The 21,362-nt window shown below is 43.2% G+C and overlaps 1 protein-coding gene across 1 annotated transcript in view; it reads right to left on the bottom strand.

The window, feature by feature from the left end:
* The window catches only part of ANKFN1 (ankyrin repeat and fibronectin type III domain containing 1), a 265,159-nt gene that overhangs the window by 152,193 nt on the left and 91,604 nt on the right, over nt 1–21,362 (bottom strand). Inside the window, exons 4-5 of the mRNA XM_075279403.1 lie at nt 5,745–5,939; nt 311–424 (exon numbers count right to left, since the gene is read on the bottom strand). Of these exons, the coding sequence (XP_075135504.1) occupies nt 311–424; nt 5,745–5,939 (309 nt within the window). The remainder of the gene's footprint in view (nt 1–310; nt 425–5,744; nt 5,940–21,362) is intronic.

The raw sequence follows: 21,362 nt of genomic DNA, 5'->3' as shown, positions 1-21,362 counted from the left end.
TATTTCTAGTTGTTCCTCTTTGTCTACCGGTAATATTCTCTGCATTGACATATAACACGACATGACAGGTGTAATATAAACCAGAAGTTCAACCATCTTTATTATCACCTTTTGCCCCTCATTAGCACAAGAAGCAAAAAAACATGTTTCATCTCATAAGGAAGGAACACATTGACCTGAAGATTTCTCATAATGCAAATACAGTCTCCTAACTGCTTGAAAATAGGTCTTGAGGGAAGAGAAAGAAATCTACAAAGAGCAAATAGAGAACAAAGGCAGGCAGGTAGCAGGCGGCCATCTTCAGTCTTACCTTTGTATTTGGTCACAACAGCTGAATTGACACTCAGAGGCTCCTGGAAGGTGACGGAGACGGATGTGCTGCTTGTTATCATGAGGCAGACATTGGTCGGCACCTCGGGGGCTCCTGAAAAGAAACAGAATCTTCAGAACTCAGCTCTATAAATCTTAACTAAACAAGAGGCGCTGAAATCGTGCAAGGCCCTCATCGCCTCTACAGTCTCAAACCGAAGTGATTGATAGAGCGGCCGACAAATGCTCGGCAAATATAGGGCCAAAGCTTCTATTACGTAGATTGTCATCGGACGCCTCTCCACAAAGAGAAGACTTGTAGGACGTCTTATACGCGAGCTCTGGAAAGGATACCTGGTAGCGGCTGCCACTTGGCCCTGGGCATTAAGGGGCCCGGGGGCAGCCGCTATTGCTGCGTTTCTTTTGTTTGTTTTTTTTAATAGTAACTCCAGTAACCCCAGCAGGTAATGGGCCCTATTTACTTATCAATCCTGGCTCCTGCTCACAGCCGTTGGTGCTTCTTCTGCGGAGACAGTGAGTAGATCGGTACATGAGGCCTCGGGCCCGCAAACCCCATAAACACCCGGAGGGCTAGGAGAGGTGAGGGAACAAAAATAATACTGTTACTTACCTCTCCTACATTTCAGCAGGCTTCGGGCTTATTTGGTGATGTCACAGACCTCACATGGCTCAGGCCAGCGTCAGCATGCATCGCGATGCCGGCCTGAGTCAGGTGACATCTGGTCCATCATTGAAGATGGCCGACATCACTGAGGAGAGCGCAGGAGCCCAGGGAGAGGTAAGTAACAGTATTTTTTATGCTTATTTGTTGTTATTCTGTTTCCTGTACATGACTATGGAGGCGGCCATCTTGTCTGTTTAGTGATCTGCTTTACAGCACAGTCATGGATATAGGCAGCAATAATCTGAAGCCGACTCACTGAGGTCTATGGGAGAATTTTCTAGACATGTTCTGTGCAGGGAGATAAATTGTGACGTCATCTATTGTCAGTAGTGATGTAATGATGGCTCAGTGGTTTTATGTCCTATTGGAAACCTGTCGGTGATTAGGGTTGAGTGATCGGGATTGGAAAAGATCAGATTCCGATCGGCGATCGAGTAAATTTCACGATCGCGATCGGAATTCTGTTCCCGATCTTTTCCAGTGGGATCAAGGTCGGAGGTTATGTCAAGATCGGCTCAACCCTAAAAGTAACTTTTCCCATTGAGAAGCATTGACGGGTTGAGCGATCGGGATCGGAAAAGATCGGATTCCGATTGGCAATCGAGCAAATTTCATGATCACGATCGGCTGGAAAATGATCGGAAATCAGATTTTAAAATAGATCCTGAAATCTCAAGATCGGCTCAACCCCATCTGTGATGTAAACAAGGTGACTGCTGCAAAGAATACCCAAAGAATTGGGAAGTATCAGAAATCAAATTATAGATAGTGACATGTAAAATAAAAAAAGTCAAAAATTCTTTCAAAATTTAATAGAAAATCCTGGTTTAAAATATTAGATCATTTATGAATAACTTGACAATAGGTGTTACCTGTTATTGGGATCTGTCTCCATAGACTCTCACTGGGACAATGTCAGACTCTTTAGGGACACCCCCCCCCCCCAACTGGTGACACTTGGTACGGAAGAATAACAGAGGAGCAAAGCAGAAAGTATTCTGCCGAATTTCTATATCATGAAGAAGTGTTCACTAAAAGGAGGTCAATCCGAAATAATAACCTGACACAATGTGACGAGAACCCCTGAAGGAAATTCAAAAATAAGTTAAAAATCTGCAAAACCCTTTTGAAAACATTCGGTAAGTTTCTTGAAATAACTAAGCCAAGTGCTAAATCTGTAGTGCACACATGAGCGGTGCATTCAAAGAATTCCCTGTTCTGCAGGTCTGCCCTGTGTACAAGCCAATAGAGCAATCTACTGTAACCAGAACTATGAGCGAGAGTGATAGCGGTCTGGAGTGGGACACGAGACGTCAGCACCAAACTGGAGGGGAGAAGAGAGAGGGTGCGACGACGATGTGCCAGATGGAAACATGGTAGTCACATCCACCAGGGAAGAAAAGAAAGCCTGTCTGAGCAGCCCAGAAAATGGACGAGCCATTCGCTCAATCGAATCACTGAGGAGCCTGTTCCGTTTTAACCTTCCCAAGCCATAGCCGGCTGGGGGGGAGAGAAGTTAGAGACAGGCTCCATCGACTGCCAGAAGGGACCACCCAAAGAGACAGGACACAGTGTGCTTTCTGAAGATCGCCTCTCACCCACCACTAATTACTTGACTCTGAGACACTTTGCATTTGGGGACAACTGGAACGTGCAATGTATTCACCAAGCCATGAATATTTCCCGATCGCATTGACCCTCCATGTACTGTACGTCCAAACACTGCCCACGTCTCAAATGCTGCCAGTGTGTAGCACAGGAATATGCACGCTGTATATCTTCAAGGAAAAAAAAATGGCAGGCTGTCTAGGAACTGGGGATAAAAACTTTCAAAGAAACTGGTTTGGGAAAATTGAATAAAATGAGTTAAATAGTTTACAGACACTCCACAAATAAGGCTCCGGTCACATCTGTCTTCATCAGTTCTGCTAACAACATTCACAGCAGTTCCACATCCAATACATGGTGGACACCGATGCCTAAGAGATGCCATTGACCTATAATGGAGGTTCCATAATGGTGTCTGAAATTTTACCAAAAATAAATATCCTAGCACTAGATTTTCTGGAATTTATGACGGAATCGCCAATATGGGCTCTAGTCTAATGTATTGTCTCTGCCTGTTCGGGTATCTGCGCCACCCTCTGCTCACGCTGCGGTGCAGGAGGCGAGTTCAGTTTGATTCTTTGCTTACAGTTTTTCATTGCACTGTGTGAACCCTACTCTATTACCTATCCTCTGTAGTTGAGTTTCCACCACACCGATCTCCTGCACCTTGTTGCCCCCTGTGCATCAAATAGTTAATGCTAGCCTTGCCTGTGTGATTGACATCCTCTTCCATTGAAGCTTAGTATCTTGGGCTTCCTATATGCAGGCCATCAGCCCGCACAGGCTTGCTGGCTATTGTGACTCTGTCCTTAGACTTTAAGCTCCTCTTTCTGCTACTATTGTATTACTGACCTCTGACCCTTGCCTTCCCTTGTGACTATTCTCTTGGATTACAACTTTTTACTGCATTACTTGACTGTCACCAAACCCTTGGCTAGCTGTCCTCCCTTTGTTGTTGTTTGTCTTGTCTGCATTCCATGTTGTCACTTATATATAGGAAGGACTTGTTGACCAGTTGTCACCTGCTGCTTAGGACAGGTTCAGCAAGTAGGAAGGGACATTGATTGGTGTCCAGCTGTTTTTTTTGGAACCAACCCAACCTACAATATATAGAACCTAATATTGCAAATTGACAAGTAATTTGGGAATCACCTCATAAGTAGAGATGGGTGAACTCTCAATATTCATTTCGGGTTTGGATGGCTCGGGTCCCAGATTTATTTCAGATAGAACTGGATGTGAAGAGATTCCAGAGTATAATAATTTATGCATGTCACGGTGGCCATTTTAGTTAATTGGAACTTCAATTGGTCGGTTTTGTTAAATACTAAATAATTTGGAATAATCATGCAGAACTTGGCGGTTCATTCATCTCTATTCATAAGTAATTTTTTCCCCTTTTTTCTAGGCTTTCTTTTAGCTTTCTTCTTCTCATGCTTTTCTTTGTCAGTTCTTTTGCCCTCTTTTCTCCAGTGACATTAACTCCTAATTTCGTCTCCTACTTGTTGTTTCTTTGTGACCTTGGACCTTGAGGGTATGGCCATAAACTCTGGTAACCGAAATACTTGGCTGCCTGTTACATCCGCACCAGTTCGAACTTCTGCGCCATCCTTTGGCCGCATTGTAGGGCACAGGATCGGTCGAATCATGGTTTCCTGCTCCCAGACCCTGGTCATTCTGTGTTGGCACATTTAGGGTTACTTTTGGGTGCTTGTGATTGACAGCCTATCTACCAATCATGACTGGGGCGGGGTCTGGACTTCCTATAAACATGTCATCAGCCCACACAGGTTTGCTTGTGCTTTGTATTACTAACCTCTGCTTTTTGGCCTTTGACTACTCTTTGGATTTTGATTTGGTACTGTTTGTCTCTCTGTTTGACCTTTGCTTTTTGACTCCTCTTCTGTGTTGTTTTGTCTTCTGTGTAACACTTATCCAGAGAAGGGATGGTCGCCTAGTTGTCCTTTACTGCTTAGGGTAATTAAGGCAAGTAGGTAGGGACAGGGCCAGGGTCAAGTTTAGTACTCACTGTCTCTGTTATTCCCTCCCTCTCAGGCTTCAGCAGCAGCCACTGGGGAATTGCTGAGCAGGCAATTCCCTAACACTGCCTATGGTGCCCATAACACTAAGGTATTACCTTCAAACTAGTGTTGAGATTTGCAGCTAGGCATGTGGATATACATACTTAATGGAGGATTTCGCCATAACTTTTGGCTTCTTCTGGCCAATTTTTTTCAGTTAAATTACAAAGTTTGCGTTTCCCAAAAGATAGTCTAACAATGCAGATGTAGCTGGAAAATAAAGCGTTAACTGATCCTAGGGCAGCCATAACTCAAAGGAAAATTGGTAACTGTTTTAGAAAATTTCAGAAAATGTTAACCAGAAAATCGAGATAAAAATTCTTACCTATAAAATTTCAGAAAAAAACTGCTGCAAGTTGGAAATAACAAGTGATGGGAAAACATTATGAGATTTGTTTAATATTATACTCTTTTTGTTCCCATCATTCCAAGGCATCCTCATTGTCTTTCTGCCTCTGCTGTGATGTCAGCAGCCCGGCATCACCACTGAGGTCTGTGATTGGTCCTGAGCGGTGACTCGGGCTGCTGATGTCACTGAGGAGGACATAAGATGACATGGACACTGCAGAAGAGCCCTGGAGAGCTTATGAGTTGGTTTCAATTTTTCTGCCCCAATTATCTCTGACTACGCTTCTGACTCTGCCTACTGCGACCTCCAGTTATTGACCCGGCTTGCTTGACCACGGATTTGTTCCTCGGGTATCTGCGTGTATTCCCTGGATTACCCTCCCGCTCATCTGCGACTGCATTCCTTCCCGCTCTCTTGGACTTCACTCTAAGGTTAGTGTCTGGGTTCTTCTGGGTTCTCCTACTTGGGGTTCGCTGGGTGTGCGGTGCTCTCTGGGCAGTTGCAGACCCGGGCCTCGGACTTTTACCAAGTCCAACTCCACCATCAGGAGCTCTGGTGAAGAACTCAGAGGCCTAGTTCCGCTCTGGTTAGGAGAGCGTAGCACACCCAGAATTGTTTTTGCCTCTGCACTTAGAGATTCTAGTTGTCCAGGACTTACTGAGTTGTTACATCAGGTTCCTAACAGATTCACTTTTTTATGATAAAGACTTACTTGCATATTCGTAACCAGTCTTCATCCTTTTATACAGACGATATCTCCACTCCCAGGATTTGAGCTGTTTCTCTTTGTCGGTGCTGTCTACACCCAATCCTTCATTTTGTATTTTTGCGGACAATTCACTCATCCTCAACTGGGCTTCTTCCACCAGAGAGTTCAGGTGCATGGATCTCGACTCCAGACTGACAACTGGACAAACAACCAAGAAATGGTATTGTTAATATATGGCCAAAAACACACATGTCCACCTAAAATATATAGAAAAAATTATGTAAAACACAAAAACAAGTCCGTGGATAAGATCAAACTAAGTTTTGGGACTGCTCGTGGTTTTTGGGACACACAATTCCCATATACACCACAGATGACCTTGAAGCTATCCATCAAGTTTTTCTAAAAAATGACTTTCTTCCTATTTCAATACTTCCTTTATCTTTCATTTTGGATACATTTTAATAGTCGAAAGAATCCCAAGAAATGAAAAGCAAAAATAATAAAATTTTTCCATTCTAATAATGCTTTGGAACCCGATATTAATCGTATAAATACATTTTTGACACCCTATTCCAACGTCAATTGGAGATCAATGCATGACTACATAATATTGAAACAAGATGCTGTAAAGTTTTTATGGTTCGGCTGCACAAATTACTTCTGGCTGTGAAATTGTCCGGATTGACTGCCAAATCTTTCATATAAAGTTTATGATACGGAGCCAATGGAAGGTTTGATGCTTGACGATCCAGAACAAGCATTTCATTGTCTACAGACTTTGAAGATAACTAGACATGGGTGGTAAAATCTCAAGTTCAGTCCCATAGCTGTAATATTAGGCCCAAGGATGTCATCCATGTGTACAAGGGCTGATAACTCTGCAGTCAGTCATTTATCATCGGCGTCGCCAGAATGATTGATATTGTCACCCTAGAACTGAGCTAGGTTCATCACAAATTTTCGCTAAATACAAAATTTTTGAAGTTTGCCACCCACAAACTATTATAACACTTTGGTGTCTCTTCAGACTCGAAGTATTACAAGTGGACGCCCAAGCAAGGTGCAGCCAAAAACATTGATACTTACCTCTCCTCTTTTTAGGGCTTCCTTGCATTGTCTGTTGCACCTACACCGCCATCTTTGAGCCTCTTCTGGTATGTTACGGGCCACAGGGGAGCCTGTGGTTAGTCCTCAGTAGTCACATGGGGCACACTGACAAAATGACACTTGCCTGTAGGGCCTGTGACATTGCAGAAGAGGCCTGAAGAGGACCAAAGATGCCGGAGAGTGTGCGCCGGATGCAGAGAGGGAGCCGAGGACTAGTATGGGACGGTATCATTGTTTTTTATTTCATTGTGCCTACCCTGGGCATTCACATTTACTGAGAAAAAACTGAACATCTTTATACTAAACTGCCAAAACTAATGTTTTTTTTTGGTATTTTCTTGTCCTTAGGATAGGTCAGTCTTATCAGATCTATAGGGAGCCAACACCTGACACCACCATCAACCAGCTGGTTGAACTGCCCAATGGATTGAAGTGACTTTGTCCACCTTGAAGATCACTTGAAGGAAGGGTCAGACTATACAATGGTAACCAAATAATTTTCCTTACAAGGGTAAATAAAAAAAAAGTTTCCAAATGTAAATGCATTAATTTTATTCCTAAACTTTTATTCTGAAATTTTTATGGCTGTCTCGATTTTAATGCCAGTCTCAAGGCCCCAGTAGTGGATCACAAACAGAAAATTTGATGGGTACAAAGTAGGGTTGAGTGATAGGGATCAGAAAAGATCGGATCCCGATTGGCGATCGAGCAAATTTCATGATCTCGATCGGGATCAGCTGGAAAATGATCGGAAATCGGATTTTGAAATCTCAAGAGCGGCTCAACCCCAAAAGTGACTTTTCCCATAATGAAGCATTGACTAGGGTTGAGCGATCGGGAAAGATCACATCCCGAATCGAGCAAATTTCACGATCGGGATCGGCTGCAAAATGATTGGAAATCAGATTTTAAAATCGATCCTGAAATCTCAAGATCGGCTCAACCCTACTTCAAAGAGGTTGGCTGATGTTTCCTCAGCCATGACAAAATAGGGGGCTGGTTGAGCTAATGGATTGAACTGGACAGCCATCCACTTTTTTACATGTCCATGAGAGGGGGGAAGGAAGCCCTCTATCAGTATTACGTTAAGTTCACAGTTATTTAAGGTCCATTGCTCTCATCCGTCACAAGATGAGACCAATGTCAATTAAAAGACAGACGCAGATGGGGCCTCCTCCATTAGGTGTCTGTCTTTATTCACCCCCAAGTCAAAAACTGCATGCATACATGATGGGAAAAGTGGCCGCCATATTTTTTATATTATGGTCAATGGTAATGGATGCGGACAAGGTGTTTTGTTGTGTTTGTTCCTGTAGAGTACATGGGGCTTTAGCCTTAGACTGAGGCCTCATGAGAAGTAAACACCACGATTTGCCTGTGGCGGAAACACCGTGTCCAGAACCATGAAAAATAGCCCAGTACCGAAGAGGTTAGTGTCCATCGCTCACCTGAAATTCAGGCCAATTTATTTTTCTACGGAATTACAAAAACCAAAAAATGCCCAAACTTTTTGCAAAGAGAAGGATTCTAATTTTCATAGCAAAACAGACTTTGGACAATTTCCACGTGACTAATAAATCCTATCAGATAAAAAAAACAAGTAAAGCAGACAAAGAACATGACGCCGTGATCGCTCATAGATTAAGATACTGGTCTAATCTAAAAAAGTTATGAGTGATGGTGCTGGACACCATATACGGTATAACATCAGGTCTACGTCTGCGTCATGATCTGATGATGGGTCTGGTCCTACACTGGGGATCCTCCAAGAAAATAAGTCAATGTCTCGTAATGTTCATGTCACACGAGTCGTAAGACTATGCAGATCCTTGGAAGGAAATGAAAAATAAGCGACTCCAAAATATTTCCTTGACTTAGGAAAATCTATTGCCACCCATTGTATGACTTGTGACTAAGTCATCCATCTTGGTAGACTGGCCAGGTAGCGATACATCCTGTGCATAGTTCTCATGACGTCCACTGTACACATAGTAAAGGTTTTCGCATCCACGTTCTTAAGTTAATCTGACATATACTGTAAGCAATGCATGAAAAAACCCGCAGACATCAGAAGGAGAACATTAAGAAAGAAGGCGCGGAATATTATTTACATGGACTTTGGAACGTCTCACTCAGCAGCCTCCATTCACGAAGATTGAGCTTGTTCACACAAGGTAACGTTTGGACAAGGTACGTGCGCTCTCCAAACATAGGAAATGATGGCAGACGAGATCCATATTCCATATAGGCATTTCCCACCTGTCTACAAGCTGTCTAAATGTTACAATACAGAATATAGTGATGTCATATAATATACGATATACATTCCATAAACTAATATAAGAAAGACAAACTCTGCAACGCTAAAGAAGGGACTGGTAAGACAAATGTTCAATGTCTTAGACTATGTTCACGTGATGGCTGAATCGCGCCATTTTGCATCCATTTTGTTTCCATTCCATGTCCATTTCCCGGATAGCACACTGACCCATTCATTTCTTTGGACCTGTACACATGACTGTAAATTACACGTGTGTGGGCTCACGGTCCAAGACGCAAAATATAGAAGAAGTCCTATTTACATCCTATTTTAAGGCCCTGCTTTCATGACTCATATTCATATTCATGGCCCCTTGCATGGGCGACACATGGGAACATCAGCGCCTTTTCCTTTAATTCATGGTCGGCTGGCTGGCAGCAATTGGCCTTAGGCTATGGCAGCAAAATGTAGAGGGAATGTGGAGGATTAAGAATGCAGAGATGAGTTGGGGGCTCAGGATCCTAGTTCTATTGATTGGTGAGGTTCCCATCAATGGCGCCCCCAGTGATCAGACGTTAAGCACCTACCCTATGACTAGTTGATCAATGTTCTTCTTGGGATAACCACAATGAATTTTATATTGAGTAATTCTTACAACGCCATTGCTTGGGCTAATTTTTTTTTGTTATTTTAACAGCATGTTTTATGCCCCATTGTGGACACCCATGAACAATTATTATAATCTGGGGTCTAGTATAATGATCGGAGACCCATAAAAAACAATGTTACTTACCTCTCCTGGGCTCTGGCACCACTACCAGCTGATGTCTGCCATCTTCAATGATGGATCAGATGTCACGTTAGCCAGGCTTGGATTACAATCCATAATGATGCAGACCCGGCCCACGTAATGTCTGAGATATCACTAAATAGGCCTGAGGAAGTAACCCTGTTTTTTTAATGTTCCCTCATCTCTCCTGGGCCTCAGATCATCATGGAGGTCTGAAAAGACCTACCTCCGAGTATAATCATAGCAGTGTTTGTGGAGTGTACTGGCACGCGGCCACACTTACCGATCCCCTCTCCGCAGAAGGGGAATTGCTGGCAGCCGTGAGCAGGAGTTAGGATCGGTAACTAAATGGGGCCCATTACCTGCTTGGGTTAGTCCAGCAGGTAATGGTCTATAAAAAAAAAAAAAAAAAAAAAACATCAGGGGACAATCAGGCCCCCTAATGTCCCAGACCCTGTGGCAGCGGCTACTGCTACTACCCCGGCAGTTATATCACATTTAGGGCCCCTTCACACAGAGTTTACGCTCCGCTCATTCAGACACGTATACGCGAGCGCTTCAAAACACATCCCATTCACTTCAATGGGAGTCGGCTTTACATGCGCTCCCATTGAAGTGAATGGGATGTGTTTTGAAGCGCTCATGTATACGTGTCTGAATGAGCGGAGCGTAAACTCTGTGTGAAGGGCACTTAAAATTTTGCCATGTACTTCTCCCCCAATAATGAATCCCTGATCTATTAAAAACACTTAACGTAATTTTTTTTTAAAATTTTGAATTAATTTTTTAATTTCATTTCAATTTGTTACTTTTCAATTTTAATTTTTTCACTCGTTAGAACATTTCAATTTTTTTTTAATCTTTCCAACAAGCCATTTTATGTTCAAAATTCTTGGGAAAAAAAATTTAAACCCTAAACTAATTTAGAATTTTTTTTTAATTAAATTTCGAATTTCATGTATTTATTTTTTACCAATTTTTGTTTTTTTGACACTTCAGAATATTTTTTTTTCCGTTACAACAAGCCATTTTATGTTCAAAATTCTTGGGGGAAAAAATTTAAACTCTAAATTCATTTAGAATTTTTTTTAGAATTTTATTTATTTATTTTTTATCAATTTTTTTTTTTTTTTTTTTTTTTTTTTTTTTTTAACCTTTCCAACAAGCCATTTTATCTTCAACATTCTTGGGGGAAAAAATTGAAACTCTAAATTCATTTAGAATTTTTTTTAGAATTTTATTTATTTTTTATCAATTTTTGTTTTTCAACTCTTCAGAATATTTAATTTTTTATTTTTGTTTACCTTTCCAACAAGCCATTTTATGTTCAAAATTCTTGGAAAAAAAAATGAAACCCCAAATTCATTTAGAATTTTTTTTTTTTTTTTTTTTACAACCCCTCACCCTCAGGCTCTATTTATTTACAGATGAGGTCAATGAATAAAATAAAAGTTTAGTTTTTCTTTTTACTGCTGCTTGGAACACTCGGCGCTGTGTTTTTAAGACACATTTGTCATGGTTAATGAATGTTGCCTCAGCAGTCAATCACCGGCTCTAAATAGTGTCACACTTCTCCGAAAAAAATAACTCATGATCCGTGACAGCAAAATAAACAAATAAATAGAAAACTAAAAGTTGGAGGAAAAAAAAAAAAAAACCTCTTTCAGGGATTGCTTATACGTGCAAAATCCCCGGGGGGAGGTAAGGAAGAATACAAGATAATGTGGCCCAGTCTAGCAGGAGGTAGAAACGCGTTTCAGAAAAAATCCCCACTGGAAAGCTTGGATATATTATTAGCCTGAAGGTGCAATTTCCTGCAGTTTCCCAGATTGACATCAGCTTTAAATGTTGTTAATTTAACTAACTTTAATTTAATGGTGTAGTGTCCAGAGGCGCCCTCCGCTGACTGTTACACGCGCCCTCCGCTGACTGCCACTGAGTTTTATTATGGCCTTATAAAACAAAAACAGTTGCACTCAAGACAGTGTCTCAGTATGTGTCAGACCAGCCGCAGGTACGGTAAACTTACCCAATGCCGTGACGGTGGGAGGGAGCAAAATATTATTTTTAATCCCATCACTTACTTTGCCTTGGAGTAAAGAACAAACAAGAACTTAATTATATAATTAGAAGTTTAAGTTGCAGATTAGTCATCGTACCGAGAGTTGCGACTCTTGGTTTTAGATATTGCTCATTGGCTGTCTACAAGACATCAGGAGATTGGCGGGAGAGTTCCTACTTACATGGGCAAATATTTAGAAAGTTCAAAATTGATGTAGCGATTAGAAATGGGCGGAACTCGGTTTTAATTGGGACCAAACTTCTTCAGTCCCCAGGGTATAATAAATCAAGCCCAACAAAATTGGACTTGCCAAATGAATATATGTTTAGCTATTAGAGATGAGCGAGTAGTATTCAATCGAGTAGGTATTCGATCGAATACTACGGTATTCAAAATACTCATACTCCATCGAGTACCACTCGCTATTCGAATGGAAAAGTTCGATGCAGAACCAGCGTTGATTGGCCGAATGCTATACAGTCGGCCAATCAACGCTGGTTCTTCTCTTACCTTTAGAAGTCTTCTCCATGCAGCTTCCCCGCGGCATCTTCTGGCTCTGAATTCAATCTGCCAGGCATCGGGCCTGGGCAGAGCCGACTGCGCATGCCCGCTTGTAGTGCGGGCATGCGCAGTCGGCTCTGCCCAGGCCCGATGCCTGGCAGAGTGAATTCAGAGCTAGAAGACGCCGCGGGGAAGCTGCACGGAGAAGACTTCTCGGAGGATCCAGCCCGACCCTCACTCGTGGACTTGGTAATTTGATCGAATGTTGCCTACCCCTGAAACAAGCATTTTCCCCCCATAGACTATAATAGGGTTCGATATTCGATTCGAGTAGTCGAATATTGAGGGGCTACTCGAAACGAATATCGAATCTCGGACATTTTACTGTTCGCTCATCTCTAATAGATATATATTTATTAAATACTTACAAAAAATAGATATAAATCAAAGGGGTTACCCAGTAAACAATATGAAAGCATCAATACAATAGGGTCATCTGTCTTAAAGGGCAGTGTAAGGGCAGTGTAAGGGCATTTCTAGAAGCGCAATTCCCCAGTAGCTGCTGGTGAAACCTAGGAGGAAGGGTACGACAAGACAGTGAGTCTTAAGCTGAACCCATCCCCTATCCCTGCCTACTTGCCTCACTGCCCTAGGCGGCAGAGGACAACTGGGCAGCAGTTCCTTCTTATGATATACGTGACAACACAGAATGCAAACAAAAACAAAAGGGAGGTTAGCTAGCCAAGGGGTCAGAACTAGATATGAGCGAACACTGTTCGCAAGAGCCGTTCCGAACAGCACGCTCACAGCACGCTCCCATAGAAATGAATGGAAGCGGCCGGCATGCAGGGGGTTAAGCAGCCAGCCGCCAGCAAAGTCTGCGTGCCAGGTGCTTCCATTCATTTCTATGGGAGCGTGCTGTTTGGATCGGCTGATCCGAACAGTGTTCGCTCATCTCTAGTCAGAACCAGTCGAGCAGCGCAGTACAGAATCAAAATCCAAGAGAGTAGCCAAAAGAAAAGCTAAAGGTCAGAAATGCAAATAAAAACAGTAATAGTATAGAGCCAGTGTGCACAGCAAGACAATAGCAAGCATTAGGGAGTGGGCTTGACTTGTTTAGTTAGGAGGAATGTCAATAAAAAGCACTGGCTGGACTGACACACAGCAACAAGTTCAAAGGATCACAACTGAACCCGCCTCCTGTGCTGCAGCGTGCAAGCGGAGGGTTGTGCAGAGGCCCGAACAGGCAGAGATGTTACAAGCAGTGACTCCAACTGAAGTGGTTGAGGATCCTGTGACCCATCCCATATCTTCACCGCATCTAAAAGAAAGTACTGGCAACCAGGAGGATGCAAACTATTAAAGGGATAAGATCTATCCAGGGTATAGACTGTGTATCCCATTTGAGGGACCATACGGGGCATGATAGGTCTCTGTTGCATGTATCCCAATGTATTGTGCGATCATCTGGCATGATATGCAGTTTTTGTGTTTTTGTGGCATATTCTAGGTGATTTACAGCATGAGTAGGAGCTATCTTATAATCCTCCTGGAGGAGTGGTTAAAAATGTTCAAGCATTGCCCCCTTTTATCACAAAACAATAATCCCTTTTGGAGTCCCACATATTGCCTCCTGTCACCAAGGATGTTCCCTGTCCCCATAATATAAACTATGGCCGTGTATATTAAATTTTTTATCCACCGTTCTAATATTCATGCTATTAATATTACATCTGCAGGGGTCTAACAGCCAGGACTCCTGCAGACCAGCTGCCCTCAGACTGTACTGCTCAGTGCTGCAGTACCTAAACCCACCACTACACATTGTATGGTGAGTGAGCAGTGTGGCCCTGGCATGTTAACGTTACCAGTATCCACCCTGATCTGCAGGGGTCCCAGCTGTCGGATATATTATCGATGACCTATCCTTCGGATACTAGCACTGGCACATTCTGTAACACTTTTTCTTGCCATTACAAAATTTTGGTAAAATTTGTACCCGACCCTATTGATTATAAACCAGTTTGCTCTTCCCTAAAATGTATGTTTTAATGTGTTTTATATACTCTTGTTTATTACAAAGGTGTAATTGTCAGTTTGTTTACTTACTATATAGAGTGCAGGGGTGCACTTACTTTTCAAGGTGTAATCCCTGGATTTTATAGGTTGTGACTCCTTCAAAAACTCCAGATTTTTGTTCTTTCTGGTTCTGGTGATTTTATGGAAATATTTGGTCATAGATAGAGATGAGCGAACAGTAAAATGTCCGAGGTTCGATGTTTGTTTCGAGTAGCCCCTCAATATTTGACTACTCGAATCGAATATCGAACCCTATTATAGTCTATGAGGGGAAAATGCTCGTTTCAGGGGTAGGCAACATTTGATCAAATTATACTTACCAAGTCCACGAGTGAGGGTCGGGCTGGATCCTCCGAGAAGTCTTCTCCGTGCAGCGTCCCCGCGGCATCTTCTGGCTCTGAATTCACTCTGCCAGGCATCAGACCTGGGCAGAGCCGACTGCGCATGCCCGCACTACAAGCCCGATGCCTGGCAGAGTGAATGAAGAGCCGGTGGACGCCGCGGGGAAGCTGCACGGAGAAGACTTCTAAAGGTAGGAGAAGAACCAGCGTTCTTTGGCCGACTGTATAGCATTCGGGCAATCAATGCTGGTTCTGCATCGAACTTTTACTCGCTCATCTCTAGTGATAGACATAAGTCTAAGTGATATGTATGAACCCTGCACATGTTTATTTGTTGGGGGTTTGGTGCATATAATGGTCTGGTTAGGTGACATGTTTAGCTGCAAACATAATGTATTTGTATGTTATGTGAAAAGTTGGCCTTTGCTGCAAAATTCCATGACAGTCTCTGTGTGAATGATTTTAGATAGTAATATATAGTATATATGATTGGACACAGACGGAAGTCCATCAAGTCCAACCTATAAACCGACCAAGTTGATCCGGAAGAAGGCAAAAAATCCCCACGAGATTGACACCAATTGTCTCATCCCTTCCAGACTCCAGTCCTTGGCTCAACATCCTGTGCCAAATATTTCTAGCTCCTATAACCTGTGACACTCTTAGTTTCAAGACAGTTCTGGTCTTCTCTCTTAGCACATTCCAGTCTGCTGGGTGAAGTCAGATTAAGCCACTGTGGTCAAGTGTGCATGCCAATATCATGATGATTTTATCAAAACATTGTAGCGTTGTTGAAGGAAAACTGAGGCCTGACAGGTCTAACTGGTCTTTGGACCAAGGCAATTTTAACCCATTGGTGGGCCCAGCGCAAAGGTTTCATAAGTGGGCCCCCGTCCATCACCTCCACTTAGACATACCTGACTTAAATTAAAATGGCCCTCACATAGAATAATTCCTTCTTAGTGGCCCCATACAATACACATGGCCATGTGTTACGGTTCTGCGTATATATATAAATAATATTTTGTAAACGACAGAACCTCTAGTCTTCAGAACACTGCAGCGAGGTCCACAGGCCCAGTGGGCGGTTGTATGTCTGAACTCAATGTGAACAGGGTGCAACAAACGCTGGCCAAGGTGTGGCGCGGTATTCAATGTGAACAGAGTGCAACAAACACGGGCAGTGGTGCGGTGCAGTACTCAATGTGAACAGGGTGCAACTAAACCCTGCCAGTTAAGCTCACTGGCAAGGTGCACCAGTACTGCTGAAACAAACAAGGCTGCCAAGGGTTAACTCACCCCAGGTCAGCAAACACACATGCTCCTGCAACCGCTAGGAGTCAACACGGAAGTTTGCATGCTCCTGCAACAGCTAGGAGTTCTCCTGCAACAGCTAGGAGTTACCAAGTAAGTTGGACAGTCTACACAGGCTATCTCAGAGACCAAACCTGCTGCAGCTCCACTGGCTGGAACAGTCTCTACCGCTCCTAGCCCTGATGTAGAGCTGACAGTTCAGGGTTTACAGGTCCTAACTAACAGCACCCAGAACGAAGCAGAGGTACCCCACACAGAGGCCTAGTCTGACAACCTGCCTGCAATGCTGGAGCCTATCCCTGAAACTACTGTCATTAATAACTTCCGTGGACTTTAGTCAATCAAAATTCAATCTAAGTGTGAGCCTGGTTGGGCGTTGACTCACACTATTTAAAGGGAAGACCCTGCCCAATAGGGGCGGTGGTCATGACCTCACCGCTCATGCTCAAAAGGGGAGAAATGACTTTAGCTTGTGAGCGGCTCCAAAAGTCTGAGCATGCTCAGTAGGGTGAAAGCTGGACTTAGGCTGTCCCTTAGGTGGTGCTGTGTGCCGGGAGAACAACCTGCGGGACCCAATCCTAACACCATGTCCTAGCACAGATGAGTAGTAGTCCTACCTTATAAATAATAGTTCCTCCCTTATTAGTGCCCACCACTGTAAATAATTACACCTTATAAATAATATGTCCACGTTCAGAAATAAGTGCCCCCTCAGCAGTAAACGCTCCCTTTAAAAAAAAATTAAAATCTTATACTATCTTATCCTGATCCTCCGATGAGTGGAGCATCTGACACCTTTTCCTGCTGTTGCACTCTGGTCCGGGCCCGATGCAGGTGACACGATGCAGTAACGTCATGATCTGTCCCAGGATATCCTGCACATTATTTCTATGGAAGAACAAGGATTTTACATCTCCCTGCTCTGTCATAGGCTTCAACTGTATCGGTGTGCAGCCAATTGCAAGTGGAGCAAAAAGTCTTGTCCCTGGATCTGGGCCCCCCTGCAACCATAGGGCCCGGTTCAAAAGCAGCTCTTGTCTTATGGTTAAAGAGGATGAATATACTGTATATTCAAGAGGTCATGAAAGTTCTTCTTTAAAATGGCTCTGCCTGGTTCTGCTGACTTCACCCAGGGAGACAGATGAGGCTGGAAGACACTGGGAGGTAAAACCGTCCACCATGGTAGAGCCCCAGAGAGATGAGAAACCGTGAGTTTCAGCTGTTATTATTTTTACTCCCCCCTTCCCCCGGGCCTCCGATTATTATACTATTTATACTATAACAATTGCACATTTGTCTTGGATAAAAACTTGCAGACAAGCCTGGCAAATATTTTTGAGGGTTGCCCATCACTGATCTTTTTTTAGAATTATGACATAACCACACTTAGAAATACCTGACATAGTCAAATTATAATGCCCCTACACAGAATAATGTCCCTTGTTGGCCCTCACACAGTATAATGCCTCCCTTATACTCCGCATAGAATATAATGCCCCTCAGTGGCCCGTCACACAGTGAAATGCCCCTGCATGCATCACACTTGGGCCCTCTGACATTAACCTGCCCCACCTTCTTGTGGCCCTTCAGACACAATATTATAATGTCCCCCTCCAATCGCCCCCACAGTTTAATGTCCAGATTGTCCATATAGTGTCATAAAGCCTTTAAGTTTGCCCCCAAATTGCAGATTACGCACCTTTCCCCGTCCCATTGTTCTCTTCTCTCTCTGACCCCAGAATCTTCAGGGAGTAATAGGTGCAATGTAGGAGATGTCACCACATCACACCTCCCAGGACACTTGAGGCAAAGACGGTGGCCAGATGGTGAAACGGAGTGGACGACTCCATTCTTTTCATCTCATTGACGTTTGGAGGATGCCGAAGAGTTTGAGTTGGGGCAGCAGAGCAGAAGGACAACAAATGCAGAACTCTCCAACTGTTCCGCTGTCCCAAGGGTTGCCCCACCACCAAAGGGCCTTGTACAAGTGCCCCTATGGTTAATCCAGCCCTGATTCTGAGGGCCATTTCTCTCTTATCCCTACAAGATACTTATGAAACTGATGGGTGTTACCAGTTGGGGCTATATCCTACTCAGTTGGATACTTTCCAAATGGATTGTGCAAGGACACACCCACTTGGCATAGGGAAAAGTAAAATCCAAATGCCAATATATCCATAAACATGTGTCAGGAATATTAGAGGAACAGCACAAAAGATATAGGAACATGTTCTAAGACGTTACGAGGGGTGACTGATCCGCTTTAAGGATCTGCTAAACTTCCTAGAAAGTAGCGACTCCAAAGAATTGTTGATTTTTGGGGGTTTTAATTCTGAGATTATACCTAAAAATAACAATAAATCCCTGGTAATCTCTCTTCTCCCTTTCATGATACGGAACCCTTATCTTTCGTAGAGTTACCACCTCCATTGGTGGCTGCGACAGAGCTGCAACGCCATCCCTGGGCCGAATACAACACATGCACAGCGAGACTCCGTGTTTTCTTATTCCAAAATAACTAATCTGCGAGCTTTCAACAGAGAACAAAGGGATGAGCTAATGTATTAGTTTTGAAAGTGAACCGGGCAAGCAGCGCCAAGTTCGTGTTTGCAAGTTCTAAGTAAATTCATCATGAGAATATTGTGCGGCTGAAGTTTCAGTCTCGGAGGAGCCTGGGCCGTATTAAAGGGTTTTAATTGAGCAGCTCTTTTATCTGCATCCTGAAGATAAAAAAAAAAAATATTCCCCGCACTTTATACATTTTATATGGCCTGGTGGTATAGTCCAAAATAAAGAAAAATACAAGTAAAAAATTCCCAATAAAAAACTCCATCCATTGCTCAAATAGGAAGGATTTTCGCTTGTATCAACTTTGTAAAAAATTAAGAGCATTGTGGGAGTTGAACCCAATGAATCATCCACATGGAACAGAGGTGGCCATCGTGACTATTAAGGTCCCGTAGGCAATTTCACAATAAAATCACATCCTGTTCTTTATGAAGGCTTTATAGGAACAGAATGTACTGAAGCGATGCCTATGTCATCTCTGATTCACTGCACATTATTCCGTTGGTATATCTCATCAGGTTCTAGATCTTAGTGGCGTGAGTAAGAGTAACGTATCACCCAGTGTAGATTGTCACCTTGACCTCCATTCCCTTATTGTATCCAACAGTACACTGGTAATGTATGGCACCAAAAACAGACGAAAAAAAAATAGCGTCCAATACGACCCATTGACTTAAAGTAGAAGTGTGCTGCATGCTGTACTATTCTACCCCTCAAATATATTGGAACTAGAGATGAGCGAACAGTAAAATGTTCGAGGTTCGATATTCGTTTCGAGTAGCCCCTCAATATTCCACTACTCGAATCGAATATCGAACCCTATTATAGTCTATGGGGGGAAAATGCTCGTTTCAGGGGTAGGCAACGTTCGATCAAATTATACTTACCAAGTCCACGAGTGAGGGTCGGGCTGGATCCTCCGAGAAGTCTTCTCCGCGCAGCGTCCCCGCGGCATCTTCCGGCTCTGAATTCGCTCTGACAGGCATCGGGCCTGGGCAGAGCCGACTGCGCATACCCGCACTACAAGCAGACATGCGCAGTCGACTCTGCCCAGGCCCGATGCCTGGCAGAGTGAATGAAGAGCCGGAAGAAGCCGCGGGGAAGCTGCACGGAGAAGACTTCTAAAGGTAGGAGAAGAACCAGCATTGATTGGCCGACTGTATAGCATTCGGCCAATCAATGCTGGTTCTGCATCGAACTTTTACATTTGAACAGTGAGTGGTACTCGATCGAGTACGAGTATTTCGAATACTGTAGTATTCGATCGAATACCTACTTGATCGAGTACTACTCGCTGCATCTGATCGGAGAGATGGCACTTCCAAAACCATATAACAGTTGGTGCCACTCAAATCTGTAAATTCTTCAGAATGTAGTTTTATGTGTTTCCATAGCTTAAAGGGGTTTCTGGTATTTATGGCCTGTATTGGACCCCCACAGATCAGCTGTATGAAGGCTATTGGAGTCTATGAGACAGCTCTGCCCTACTTACGCTACGGTTCATATGGTGAGTGAGCAGTGCAATTTGCGGTATGTAAATATTACCGAGATCCACAATGTCCTGGTATAGGTGATCTGCCATTGTCCCACGTGAAGGGAAAAATCCTGGTAACAAGTCTTCCACAAGGTCTGGAATCTATCCAGCCAGAGGCGTCAGCCATGACTGGGGGAGGAACCTCATTAGATAAGCACATGAAGATGAAGGCCCAAGAGTCCCCACGTTTCCTTTTCTTGTCTTTTTTGGGCACTGTGACTACTGGTTTAAGGAAATTGGATGGCTCTATTATGGGGTACCCATAGTCATAATGGAGGGCACTGTCCAGGAAAGATGGACATATGCATGAAAATTAACCTATATCATAGAAATGTGATAACATCTACTTTACACCCGGCGTCTTCCCTTTAAAGTGACCTCCAACTTTAAAACCCCATTTCATAAATGAATAGAAGAAACATTGTTATATATGTTATCAAAGAAATCTGTTTCCTTCTACACTTATCTGCTGCCCGCCTTCTCCTTATACTCACTCAGACTGTTTATATATATGGAATACCTCTCTATACTCAGCTCACATACAGAAGTCTATGGAGAGGGGAGGAGAAGGAAGCAGTTAGTTGATTTATTGAATCATTCTGTGCACTAGTAGTGTCTTATCTTGAAGTGTTCTCTTTTTTTTATCACAGTGTAGCGGCAGCCTTCTCCTTCTCCCTCCCCTCTCCATAGTCTTCTATTCAAGAAGTAACTCAACCTGACAAATGGAGAAGGAAGCAGATTTCTTTAATAACACATAGAAACAGTGTCTTATATTCACTTGTACTATTTATTTAGCAGGGAAGTTAGAGCTTTGTCAGTCACCATAGTTTAGCTTCAGGATAAGACTTCGCTGCCAGGGGCCACACGGTGGCTCAGTGGTTAGCACTGCAGCCTTGCAGCGCTGGAGTCCTGGTGTTCAAATCCCGCCAAGGGCATAAAACCATCTGCAAGGAGTTTGTATGTTCTCCCCGTGTTTGCATGGATTTCCATCCCATATTCCAAAAGACATACTGATAGGGAACAATGTGCATTGTGAGCTCTATGTGGGGCTCACAATCTACA

The sequence above is a fragment of the Leptodactylus fuscus genome, chromosome 6, assembly GCF_031893055.1.
Source record: "Leptodactylus fuscus isolate aLepFus1 chromosome 6, aLepFus1.hap2, whole genome shotgun sequence".
In the NCBI taxonomy this organism is placed as follows: Eukaryota; Metazoa; Chordata; class Amphibia; order Anura; family Leptodactylidae; genus Leptodactylus; species Leptodactylus fuscus.
The sequence above is the reverse complement of the archived record's forward strand: the minus strand, read 5'-3'. Positions and strand labels throughout refer to the sequence as shown.